This window comes from Neoarius graeffei, chromosome 18, assembly GCF_027579695.1.
Source record: "Neoarius graeffei isolate fNeoGra1 chromosome 18, fNeoGra1.pri, whole genome shotgun sequence".
Taxonomy (NCBI): domain Eukaryota; kingdom Metazoa; phylum Chordata; class Actinopteri; order Siluriformes; family Ariidae; genus Neoarius; species Neoarius graeffei.
The window spans coordinates 56,914,112-56,927,895 of NC_083586.1; the positions used below are offsets into that span (position 1 = coordinate 56,914,112).

The following is a 13,784-nucleotide window of genomic DNA, read 5'->3' on the forward strand; positions in this document are numbered from 1 at the left end:
CTTAATGAAGTGCATTAAGGTTAGTGAATTAATTAGATCCAGCATTCAAAACTTTATTTATATGTAACCAACTAAATAAACTGTGCTTATAAACTATGGTCTACCTGCTCGAACAACTTTGTGCACGTAAAAAAAAAAAAGACAAAAATATTCAGCAGCAAAACAATCCCTCCATTCTTGCACGTTTTTGCAGACACTTCCGGGTTTTCCGACGCATGCGCATGCGCGTTGTTTTTTTTTAACTCGAACATTTTAAAATAAACAATTAATGCTGTAATCGAACTATTAGATAATTTTATTTTTATTTTTTATTATGAGTAATATATATATATATTTTTTTTTTTTTAAATATTTGTTGTCTTGGAAAGGTTTGGAAACCGTCGCGCATGCGCAGAAGAGCTGTTATTTATCGAAAGAAATGAAACCTTTTTTTTATTATTCACTGTCTAATTCACCTACTTAAACAATTCGAAAACTTGTATTTTGTTTTTAGTTATGTGTAATGGTTGTGTAAATTTGTTTATAATATATAAATGTTGGGGGGGGAAATAGAACCGTCTTTTCGGTAAGGTTTCGAAACCGCTGCGCATGCGCAGTGAGAAGATAGGCGGTGTCCTGCTTGTCAATAAACAAGACATTTAAAGTGTGATCTGTCACGAAAGGGAAACTAACTGGAGACCCTGGGGGTATATTTAACTATTTTTTGTTAATTTGTTATGATTAAGATTCTCAAATAATGGATTATACAGTGCATGCTTTATATTTACGATTATTAATTTTGGGAAAAGACTCTGAACTTCATATTTTATTGATCTCTATTTTCTTGGCCTGGGTTCAGTGCCTACTGTATACAACAATATAATGTTATTGTAACTTATTATCTCATTTGCACTTTAGGTCATTGAACATATATGTATTTGAGTGAAGAAGTTAGCTTTCTACAGCTTTTTAGTGAGAGTGTAGTGTTTTTATTATGTATTTAGGGTTGTATAATAGCAGAAGTAATGGTTTCTATCTATTTCAAGAGATTCCTTCACGACTGTTATCTGAGTTTGAGATTTGATTCATATTATTTGGATAAATTATGATTATGATCACTTAAAAAGAGACTGTACTCTAGTGTAAGGATGTATTACACATCTCATTACCACATAGAGCTACAGACAAAAATAGATATTAGATTTATTGTAATTAACAATAATTTGGGATTCAAAATAATAAGCGCATTGTGAACCGCAAATGGTTATAGCACAGCTTGTTCTCCTCTCTTTCTCCTTTTCTCGTAAAGTTCTATCCTTGTGTCATTCTGACTGTCACACATGATTCGAACCAGCTCTCTCCATCTTTATCTATTCTTTACAGCAGCTTTCCATTGGTTTAATGCATGAGCATCCTTCAAGGCATTTTTGCAAGTGTCTTTAAACCTTAAACAAAAAAACAAAGAACAAAAACTAACCCGAACCCTAGTTCCCTGAGATTGTTCACCATATAGAAGTGCTTTTACAGGTCTGTCATCATCTATCCTGCAAACATGGCCGAACCAGTGAAGGCGATTCCTAATCAACTTCAGTTCTATGTCTTCAGCACCTGCACATGTTAAGACTTCTTCATTGCTAACATCTCATCTCATTATCTCTAGCCGCTTTATCCTGTCGCAGGCAAGCTGGAGCCTATCCCAGCTGACTACGGGCGAAAGGCGGGGTACACCCTGGACAAGTCGCCAGGTCATCACTGGGCTGACACAGACAACCATTCACACTCACATTCACACCTACGGTCAATTTAGAGTCACCAGTTAACCTAACCTGCATGTCTTTGGACTGTGGGGGAAACCGGAGCACCCGGAGGAAACCCACATGGACACGGAGAGAATATGCAAACTCCGCACAGAAAGGCCCTCGCCGGCTACGAGGCTCGAACCCGGACCTTCTTGCTGTGAGGTGACAGCGCTAACCACTACACCACCGTGCCACCCCCATTGCTAACATATTGGTCCCATTTGATATTCATAATAAGACAAAGGTGACGTTGTTGGATGGTACATAGTTGTCTGACTTCATGCTGGTATAAGCTCCATGTTTCACTTCCATACATTTGGGATTTCACTTGGGTGTCGCGAGTAAATACTCCAAGTGAGTTGCTGGCACACTGTGGAGGGTTTTTGTCAGGGTTATTCCTTCCCTTACCCCTTCTGTGTTGGTCCCTAGATCAGTATCTAGCCTCGGTACAGCAGGGGTCAGCATGTGCAGGTACAGTAGGACTTGCTCAGAAGAGGCTGTTAGTGTCAGGCCTACCAATGTTCAGCTTTTCCAGGATGAACCTATAGACATCCAGGGTATTGCCAAGTGTAATACCCAATAGAGATGCTTCACTGGCCATTTAACCCCTCTTTAACCTGGTCGACAAAGAATGAGATAGATAGAGTGTTATCAAAGACCTAGAAGGATCACATTTGATGAAACAGTAACAATTGCCAATGACAGAAAGGAATGGTCAATGGTTGAGGTGCTATGTGACACAGTCATGAAGGCTCCATCCATCCATCCATCCATCCATCCATAATCTGTGGAGGCTCAAGAAGAAGAATTACTATTATTACTCCACCTTCCTTTGCATGAGCACCAAACATAAAAAAAGAACCCAGCAATATCTATTTTTGTAGTAGAAAATATAATAAAGAGAATAGCAGAAGACACTATACTTTCAAGACATTTTGGGATACAGTATTTAGCTAAAATCACAATATTATTCACAGTGGTGTAGTGGTTAGCACGGTCGCCTCACAGCAAGAAGGTTCCGGGTTCGAACCCAGCAGCCGGTGAGGGCCTTTCTGTGTGGAGTTTGCATGTTCTCCCCGTGTCTGCGTGGGTTTCCTCCTGGTGCTCCGGTTTCCCCCACAATCCAAAGACATGCAGTTAGGTTGACGTGGGGCGGCCTTGGGCTGAGGTGCCCTTGAGCAAGGTACCTGACCCCTGACTGCTCCTCGGGCGCTTTGGTGTGGCTGCCCACTGCTCTGAGTGTGTGTTCACTGCTTCAGATGGGTTAAATGCAGAGGATGAATTTCACTGTGCTTGAAGTGTGCATGTGACGAATAAAGATTTCTTCTTAAATTCTCAAATATTCCACTATGGAAGGTCATAGAATTGGCATCCAGCCAATCAGGACTAAGCTCTGTCATGATCAAGTGGAGCTGCGTTGCCATGTTGTGCATCACTGTCAAAGTCTGCAAAACCTCGTCGGTAATTCCACTCTCATCTGTTGCAGCTTTCGTTAAAAGGAGTGTATGGCAATGCAGAGAGATGCCACATGTCTCTAAAAGGAACCTCAACCCCCATGCTATTGGAGAAGATGTCGTCTCCTTGATGTCCATCAGGAATGGAAGACCTGAGCCGAACATCATGGAGATGCTTCCAACAGAGATGACTGTAAGGATCTTCAGTGAGCTGGATGTGAGGAGCCTGTGTCGTGCCTCAGTCACCTGCAAGCGCTGGAACGTGATCATCGAGAGCAGCGATAACCTGTGGAGGAGCCACTGTCTGAGCGGGCTGGCTGTCTGCCGCAGGGAGGTGGACGGGGACCGGAGTGACGGATTGTCCTGGAAGGTTAGTGTCTTGTGAGCACTTTATTAGAAACACCTGTACCCCTACTCATTCGTGTAATTTTTTAATCAGCCAATTGTGTGATAACAGTGCAATACATAAAATCATGTATATACAGACCAGCAGCTTCAGGTAATGTTCACATCAATCATCAAATTGAGGGAAAAAAAAAATTATCTCGGTGATTTTGAACGTGACATTGTTGGTGCCAGGTGGGCTGGTGCGAGTATTTCTATAACTGCTGATCTCCTGGGATTTTCTCACACAACAGTCTCTAGAGTTTACTCAGAATAAAGAAAAACATCCAGTGAGCACCAGTTCTGTGGATGGAAACAGCTTGCTGATGAGAGAGGTTCATGAAGAATGGCCAAACTGGTTTTAGCTGACAGAAGGGTTACAGTAACTCAGATAATCACTCTGTACAATTGTGAGGAGAAGAAAAGCATCTCAGAATGAACAACACGTCAGAATTTGGAATGGATCAGCTACAACAGTAGAACACCACGTCGGGTTCCGCTTCTGTCAGCCAAGAGCAGAAAGCTGAGCTGCAGTAGGAACAGGATGACCAGAATCAGAATCAAGTTTATTCCCAAGTACATTCTCACATACAAGGAATTTGCTTTGGTGATTGGTGCTTGAACAGTTAAGATAGAAGAAATTAGCAAAGACAAAAGTAGCTACAGTGGGGCAAAAAAGTATTTAGTCAGCCACCAATTGTGCAAGTTCTCCCAGTTAAAAAGATGAGAGAGGCCTGTAATTTTCATCATAGGTACACTTCAACTATGAGAGACAGAATGGGGGGAAAGAATCCACGAAATCACATTGTAGGATTTTTAATGAATTAATTGGTAAATTCCTCGGTAAAATAAGTATTTGGTCACCTACAAGCAAGCAAGATTTCTGGCTCTCACAGACCTGTAACAACTTCTTTAAGAGGCTCCTCTGTCCTCCACTCGTTACCTGTATTAATGGCACCTGTTTGAACTCGTTATCAGTATAAAAGACACCTGTCCACAACCTCAAACAGTCACACTCCAAACTCCACTATGGCCAACCAAGACCAAAGAGCTGTCAAAGGACACCAGAAACAAAACTGTAGACCTGCACCAGGCTGGGAAGACTGAATCTGCAATAGGTAAGCAGCTTGGTGTGAAGAAATCAACTGTGGGAGCAATTATTAGAAAATGGAAGACATACAAGACCACTGATAATCTCCCTTGATCTGGGGCTCCACGCAAGATCTCACCCCGTGGGGTCAAAATGATCAAGAACGGTGAGCAAAAATCCCAGAACCACACGGGGGGGGCCTAGTGAATGACCTGCAGAGAGCTGGGACCAAAGTAACAAAGGCTACCATCAGTAACACACTACGCCGCCAGGGATTCAAATCCTCTAGTGCCAGACGTGTCCCCCTGCTTAAGCCAGTACATGTCCAGGCCCGTCTGAAGTTTGCTAGAGAGCATTTGGATGATCCAGAAGAGGATTGGGAGAATGTCATATGGTCAGATGAAACCAAAATAGAACTTTTTGGTAAAAACTCAACTTGTCGTGTTGAGTCCCTGGCTGTCATGTCCCTGGCTGTCATGAAGTCGGCTGAGCTGGAGAGGATGGAGCTGCTGTTTAGAAACGTTCACGCGATTGTAAAGAAGTCGATCTTGCCCCAGCTATCGACTTATGGCCTGCTGGAAGCCTCAGTTCACGAAGACTATTTTTCATGGACCATTCAGACTCATCTGATGATTTAGATTAGATTAGATTAGATTAGATAAAACTTTATTGATCCCTTTGGGCGGGTTCCCTCAGGAAATTAAGAAAATACAAGCAAGGGCAGTTGCTGTTTTGGAGAACATGGGTATTGATCCCACTACCTCTTACATGCTAAGTAAACACTCTACCACTTGAGCTAATTCCCCTGAATGTAATAAGGACATTTAATGTCTCTCTCTACACATGTTCACACACTATTAATAGATAATACATAATCTCATCTCATTCATTATCTCTAGCCGCTTTATCCTGTTCTACAGGGTCGCAGGCAAGCTGGAGCCTATCCCAGCTGACTACGGGCGAAAGGCGGGGTACACCCTGGACAAGTTGCCAGGTCATTACAGGGCTGACACATAGACAACCATTCACACTCACATTCACACCTACGGTCAATTTAGAGTCACCAGTTAACCTAACCTGCATGTCTTTGGACTGTGGGGGAAACCAGAGCACCCGGAGGAAACCCACGCGGACACGGGGAGAACATGCAAACTCCGCACAGAAAGGCCCTCGCCGGCCACGGGGCTCGAACCCGGACCTTCTTGCTGTGAGGCGACAGCGCTAACCACTACACCACCGTGCCGCCCCATAATACATAATATGCATAATAATACTTAATACACGTAATACTTGCATGTCAAAACATCAAATGTTTTTCAATGATAAATGTTTTGAATTGGACTTTTAATATTAGAATCAGTTCAGTTGTACTGAATGTTATTTTTCATATTATACAATATTTCATATTGTAAGGGGCTTGAATTTGAATTCAATAAACAGAATACTCTGTTTATATTTTTGTCTGAATTGGTTGTATGTTTTCATATAGGGAGCGACCTTAACAGCACTGAATACTTGAGTGCTACTGTAGAGATACATTACACGCTGCCATTCATAATTAAATCTAGATCTTCCGAACTTTAACGTATCATGGTGATGAAAAAACTTTGATTTCCTGGCAACAAAATTGTGGCTAGTGAAAAGGCTGAGTGGCTAGTGACTCGCGAAAACCACTAGCCACAGTGGCCGGTGAGCAAAAAAGTTAATGTTACATGTCTCTGAGTTACATGTTGATCCTGGGATTGAGATGCTGGCCTCTTCTGCCCCTCGGACCTGCTTGATCCATCCTGGTGCCCTGTGTCTGGTCGGAGTTTTATCGCCCCACTCCTGTGAAGGACGGCCCCATGAGGACAGTTGAGGGTTATACCTGTTAAAACTGTTAATATTATAGTCAGGCTGTCTGTTGTTGCCCAAATGAGGATGGGTTCCCTTTTGAGTCTGGTTCCTCTCGAGGTTTCTTCCTCATGTCGTCTGGGGGAGTTTTTCCTTGCCACCGTCGCCACAGGCTTGCTCATTGGGGATAGATTAGGGATAAAATTAGCTCATGTTTTAAGTCGTTCAAATTCTGTAAAGCTGCTTTGCGACAATGTTTATTGTTAAAAGCGCTATACAAATAAACTTGATTTGATTAATGTAAAGCCCTGCCCCAAACATCTGGTTTTACTGGGGCTTGAACCCAGGACCTTCTGCATGTAAAGCAGACACGATAACCACTACATTATGGAACCACTTTTCACCACAGATGGCAGGATCAGAATTTGGTACCAACAGCATGAATCCATGGATCCAACCTGCCTTGTGTCAGCAGTCCAGGCTGGTGGGGGTTGTGTAACGATGTGGGGAATGTTTTCTTGGCACATTTGGGCTGTTAATACCAATCAGCTGAATGCCACAGTCTATTTGAAATCACAGATTTGAATCACACAGAAATCACATAAACATGGACCAGAATCTCAAACGAATGTTTCCAACATCTTGTGGAATCCATAGCACGAAGAATTGAGGCTGTTCTGAGAGCAAAGGGAGGCCCTGCTCAGTATCAGTATAGAGTTCCTAATAAACTGCTCTGTGAGTGTATATGGGAATATATGGTAGGGACAGAAATCAACAATTCAAAGTATGAACGGGACCTCTGTGCTTGTAAGTCTCACGGAGGTGAGGAACATCTGTCTACTCAGTATGTTTACACTTTTCATTTCTTTATTTTTTCCTCTAGGTGACTCTGGTGCGTAATTACCAGAAGAGCCGTGTGAAAAGAAGGTGGTTGAATGGCAAGTACAGCAATATCTGCTGTGCTGAAGATCTGCCCCTGAATAGCATGTGCCCTCTGGACGTGGAGACCTGGGGGGAAATCCTGGAGGCAGAGCTCGACCGATAAACAACTCAGACTTTTACAATGAAGATGAAACGATGGACGGACTATCTGCTGAGCACAAACTTGTCTGAAGCACTTGCTTTTACTCTTAACATAATGATTTTGTATATATATATATATATATATATATATATATATATATATATATATATATATATATAAAAATCTCCTTCTCACCCCCGGCGGGGGGGGGGTATCCATGTCATCCTCAAGCTCGGGTCCTCTACCAGAGGCCTGGGAGTTTGAGGGTTCTGCGCAGTATCTTCGATGTTCCTAGGACTGCGCTCTTCTGGACTGAGGCTTCAGATGTTGTTCCTGGGATTTGCTGGAGCCACTCTCCCAGTTTGGGGGTTACTGCCCCAAGTGCCCCCACTACCACGGGGACCACGCAACCCTTGACCTTCCACATCATATATATATATATATATATATATATATATATATATATATATATATATTAGTGCTGTCAAAAATGTCGTGTTATTAACGCGTTAACTTGACTCAATTTTAACGGCGATAATTTTTTTATCGTGCGATTAACGCTCTGTGACATGATGTAGGTTTTTCATAAGCTTTTGAAACTGCCAGGAACTTGGAACAGAAAACCGATAGCAGCTAGACTGTAATGCCCCGCACAGCCAGAGTCCTTTGCCCCCCCCAAAGAACCAGCGCGGGCAGGGCGCGCTAGTAGAGATGGGATTTATGGCTCTTTGATGGGATCCGCATCTTTGTGATCCGTTCTTTGAAAAGAGCCGTTCAAAAGACTGGCTCATTTGGCTCTTTTTAAATATTTATTCAGTTTTAAGAAGACAGCGTCTAAAGAAGCCAGATCCCTCTGAACTGTAAACTCAATGCTATCCCAGAAATCCTTCCTGTAATATGCAAATTTGGCCGCCTCTGATTGGACAGCGCGACGCATCAACAGGCAGAAAGTGTAAAAGTACAAAATGTTAAGTGAGCTGAAACAGTAAAGATCAGATTCAATGCAATATTTATCAACGAACAACTTAAAGTTAATATAATAGTGTACTTTATATTATAATCAAGCATGTCAAGCCTACCGTCACTGTGAGTTGTAGACTAACTCAAGCAGTAGATCACTTCACTCATGGTTCTTTTGCTAGCACCGGTGCTCGGCTTAGGTTTCACGTTGCAGTGGCTGTGTCAAGACGTGTTATGCTTTGCAATAAAAATAAAATTGGTACAAAGCAAGCCCATTCACTTTTTTATGCTGATAAGAGAATTACAATGGTTCTTCATGTGACAAAAATACAGTCGCGACATTAATCGCGATTAAATATTTTAATCGCTTGACAGCACTAATATATATATATATATATATATATATATATATATATATATATATATATATATATATATATATAATTTATTTTTTAAATATTTTAAAAAGAATGTGTTAGAAAATGATTACTGAATGTCATAATTGCCAGGATGTTGGTGTGAGAAATGATCTTATTCCTCCAGCTAACCAGGACCAGAAAATTTGTCAGAAAGGAGGGTTGGAATTGTGAATCAAAGATTTCAAAACAGAATATACATATCACCTGCTTATGTACTGTTAAGGCTACGGTCACACTACAGCTCGCGATGCTTTGCGATGGGTTATCGATGAAAGTGAAGCATTTGGTGGCGATGCTTCCCCAAGTTTCGGGAAATATTCCCCAACCCATCTGCGAGTATTCGCCACGGAGTTTGCCAACGAAAACATCACCACTAAATTTCAATGCATGCATTGAAATTTTTCGCAAAGTTTTTGGCAACTCATGAGGTGGAGACACACCAAAAAGCAACTCGTGAAGCTCGGAGAACATTCACCGTGCTTTGTACGATTGGTGGCGATGCTACAACATTTTCTTCGCCAAGTATTCGCAAACCCATCACGAGCTGTAGTGTGACCGTAGCCAAAGATAACAACTGAAATCATTATTATTATTTGAAATTTTTTTTAAATGTAATATATTACTGTACCTATAAATTAAATTATCTTGCTAATTTTCATATCTAAAGTTGTCACTCATATTGCTGTGTCAACTACATGAAAGAAAAAACATAATATATGATGTCACACGCCTTTTCATTTCTTCTTATTAAATTCAAAACTTGAATAATGCGTCTGTTTGATTGTTTCTTTTTCATTTTGATGCATTGTACTAATTTCTTTAGTTCTGTTAACAAAAAAATAATGTAAAACCCATTAAAATGTGTGCTGCATGGGGAAATGTACATCAGGTTTTATAATAACAAAGAAAATGCTTCATTTAATGCAAACGCACCAATTATGGGATATTTTTATGATGTAAGTTATATTTCCTGAACTGATTGTTTATCTGAAATGCATTCCGGAAAAATTATGTTGATTAGATCTTCAGGTTATTGATCATTTAACTGATGAAAAAAAAGACCAAAAATTAGTGATATGCTTCTATACATAATTAAGAAGAGATAAACTAGAGTTTAAAGATAAACATACTTCAGTGTGGTGATCAGTGAGAAAATGCTTATTGCACCTTTAATCAGAGGAATGGAATGTTTAAGGAACATAATTTGATTTTATGAGCCATTATTTTTACCTGATGGAACCCTAAATATGCCTCAACACTTCACTTTATTTACTTCTGTGAACTGTTTTTCCATCACAGCATCCTCCACTGCAGCTTCCTGGGTGCAGCCAGCATCCGGGTTGCCAAGTCCTCGTTTTTCAAGAGTTAAATCGGACACATTTGTTGCTGTTGATTTCTCATCTCATCTCATTATCTGTAGCCGCTTTATCCTGTTCTACAGGGTCGCAGGCAAGCTGGAGCCTATCCCAGCTGACTACGGGTGAAAGGCGGGGTAAACCCTGGACAAGTCGCCAGGTCATCACAGGGCTGACACATAGACACAGACAACCATTCACACTCACATTCACACCTACGGTCAATTTAGAGTCACCAGTTAACCTAACCTGCATGTCTTTGGACTGTGGGGGAAACCGGAGCACCCGGAGGAAACACACGCGGACAACATGCAAACTCTGCACAGAAAGGCCCTCGCCGGCTACGGGGCTCGAACCCGGACCTTCTTGCTGTGAGGCAACAGCTCTAACCACTACACCACTGTGCCGCCCCTGTTGATTTCTTTCTTTCTATTAGTGGTTTTTTTTTTTCTGATTGGGATTTAACTGTACTCTTACGTATGAATGTATTTAGGTCAATAAATTCAGTGGCGTGCACAGACATTTTGGGGGGCAAGTGCTCTAGGGGGAAAAAAGGGCACTTTTTTGCGCATGTGGAACACCTTATTATAAAAGTCTGAGATTTAACCCTCCTCTTGTGTTCGGGTCACCACTGACCCGTTTTAGTTTTTAAAGGTGTAAAACAACCACTTAATTTATTACATCAAGGCTTATTGACTTTGCCAGGAATCTCTAGTTGAACAAAATAGAAAAAGAAATTTTTGTTTTCCTAAATCTGAAAATGGTCTAGCAAAAAATATAATACTTATGTGCAGTTGTTTCTGTATGCGACGGGCTACTTCACGACAAAATAATTACAGCTTGGGCTTAGAGGGCAAACAATACATTTTCACTCGATTCATGTGTTACCTGGCTGGTGGGGCAGGGGAAGAGCTGACTGACTGCCCGATGTGTTGTCTGTGCTACGACAAGGCCGTGGCTTCCAGGACGCTATGCTGCTGCAACCTCACATTGAATGCACTGCACGCTTGTTCACGTGACAGAGCAAGAGAGACAGAGGTCCGGTGTGTGTGCGGAGGGGGCACACATCGGGGCATTATTTTCACACACGCTTTTAATGCCGCGGTTTTTCTAAAAGATCATGTCGACATTGGCCTCAGTAAACTGTAAAAAAAAAAATTCAAAAGGGCACTTTTTTGGACAGAGGGCAGAGGGGCAGGTGCTTGAGCACCACCTTGTGTCTATCTGTGCATGCCACTGAAATTGGTCTCATTACTATTTCACTAACAAATGTAAATCAACTATGTGTGATTGTCCTGCTTCTGCTACATTAAAATGGCTCTGATATGTTTATGGATTTTACAGCAAGACTATTATCCTGTTCTATACATCAGTGTATATAGAAGTACAATAATATATATTTTGAAGTATTTTCTTTTTCCTTTCTTTTTTTGTAAAATATGCTTTTAAGGTAATCGGTCTTTAAATGTAGCATAAATGTAACATAAAATAAAATATTGATATCAGTAATTGGCAGTTACTTTGTACACAGTATGAAAGTTGAACAAATATCTAAATTCTCCATATTTTTGATCGGACATTGGACTGGATTTTGGATTTCTCCGAGATAATTTATTTTATCATGGAGTGCTGGTTTTGGGTCCAGGTTTCACTGGATATTGGGTTGGTTCAAGTAAGTTTTGATTGACATTTTGCTCATTTTAGAACTAGTTTTGAAAACGTTAGTCCAGTTTCGGCCGGTTTTATCTGACATTGGGCTGCTTTTTGCAGTCTGGTTTGGGTTGGATAAGGGTGTTTAGAGGGTGTTTTTGATTGGATATTAGTATGGTTTGGGTGTTGGTTTAAAAATAGGATAATGGTTTGGTTTGGGATGGTTTTCATTTGATATTGAGTTGGTTTCTGGCCAATTTCTGATTGGACACTGAAATGTTTTGTCTGGGCATGGACATGGGGTCTTGTTTGGGAGCTGGTTTTGGTTGGATATGGGTCTTGTTTGCAGGCTGGAATTGAGTAGACATGGGTTTTATTGTGGGTTGGTTTTGATTGGACATGGGTCTTGTTTGGGGCCTGATTTTGTTTGGATATGGGTCTAGTTTGCGGGCGGGCTTTGAGTATAAATGGGGTCTTTTTTGGGTGCTGGATTTGATTGGACATGAGGGCTTGTTTGTGGACTGGTTTTGATTGGACATGGGTTTTGTTTGGGGTCTGGTTTTGATTGGGTATGGGGAAAGTTTGCAGGCTAGCTTTGAACAGACATGGGGTCTTGTTTGGGGGGCTGGTTTTGAATGGACATGGGTCTTGTTTGGGTGCTGCTTTTGATTGGATATGGGTCTAGTTTGCGGGCTGACTTTGAGTAGACATGGACTTTTGTTCTGAATTGTTTGTTTTGTAACTGTTTTGTTTTGTTTAGGAATCTTTTTATTGTTTTTAACTGTTCTGTTTGTCCCTCAGGGAGTGCTATCTGAATCTCATTATACTGTTGCTGTCTAACTCCAATATAATGACAGCTATCTGAATCTTTTGTCTGTGGGCTGGTTTTGATTGGACATGGGTCTTGTTTTTGGTCTGGCTTTGAGTAGACATGGGGTCTTATTTGGGGCCTGATTTAAATTGGACATGGGGTCTTGTTTGGGGCCTTGTTTTGATTGGACATGGGTATATTTTGCAGTCTGGCTTTGAGCAGACATGGGGTCTTGTTTGAGGGCTGGTTTCGATTGGACATGGGTATATTTTGCGATCTGGCTTTGAGCAGACATGGGGTCTTGTTTGAGGGCTGGTTTCAATTGGACATGGGTATGTTTTGCGATCTGGCTTTGAGCAGACATGGGGTTTTGTTTGGGGTCTTGTTTTGATTGGACATTGGTATATTTTGCATTCTGGCTTTGAGCAGACATGGGGTCTTGTTTTGATTGGACATGGGTATATTTTGTGTTCTGGCTTTGAGCAGACATGGGGTCTTGTTTTGATTGGACATGGGTATATTTTGCGGTCTGGCTTTGAGCAGACATGGGGTCTTGTTTGGGGTCTTGTTTTGATTGGACATGGGTATATTTTGCGTTCTGGCTTTGAGCAGACATGGGGTCTTGTTTGGGGCCTTGTTTTGATTGGACATGGGTATATTTTGCGGTCTGGCTTTGAGCAAACATGGGGTCTTGTTTGAGGGCTGGTTTCGATTGGACATGGGTATATTTTGCGGTCTGGCTTTGAGCAGACATGGGATCTTGTTTGAGGGCTGGTTTCGATTGGACATTGGTATATTTTGCGGTCTGGCTTTGAGCAGACATGGGGTCTTGTTTTCATTGGACATGGGTATATTTTTTGTTCTGGCTTTGAGCAGACATGGGGTCTTGTTTGGGGCCTTGTTTTGATTGGACATTGGTATATTTTGCGTTCTGGCTTTGAGCAGACATGGGGTCTTGTTTGGGGCCTTGTTCCGATTGGACATGGGTATATTTTGCATTCTGGCTTTGAGCAGACATGGGGTCTT

At 41.5% G+C, this 13,784-nt stretch overlaps 2 protein-coding genes and 1 non-coding gene across 7 annotated transcripts in view; 1 reads left to right on the forward strand and 2 right to left on the reverse strand.

Moving 5' to 3' along the window:
- aplf (aprataxin and PNKP like factor) overlaps nucleotides 1-205 on the reverse strand; it is a 74,447-nt gene extending 74,242 nt beyond the window's left edge. For all 5 annotated transcript variants that reach the window (XM_060899056.1, XM_060899055.1, XM_060899054.1 and 2 more), the window contains exon 1: nucleotides 105-205. The gene's annotated coding sequence lies outside the window, so the exon portion shown is untranslated. The remainder of the gene's footprint in view (nucleotides 1-104) is intronic.
- A 404-nt stretch (nucleotides 206-609) lies between these two features.
- Nucleotides 610-8,906, forward strand: LOC132866791 (F-box only protein 48). The gene is made up of 3 exons (XM_060899569.1): nucleotides 610-686; nucleotides 3,265-3,602; nucleotides 7,423-8,906. The coding sequence occupies exons 2-3, from the start codon at nucleotides 3,300-3,302 to the stop codon at nucleotides 7,582-7,584; spliced, it is 465 nt and encodes a 154-aa protein (XP_060755552.1). The 5' UTR covers nucleotides 610-686; nucleotides 3,265-3,299; the 3' UTR covers nucleotides 7,585-8,906.
- On the reverse strand, nucleotides 6,862-6,934 carry trnav-uac (transfer RNA valine (anticodon UAC)). Its single transcript has one exon. It is a non-coding gene; the product is annotated as a tRNA-Val (tRNA).
- Nucleotides 8,907-13,784: the final 4,878 nt, after the last annotated feature.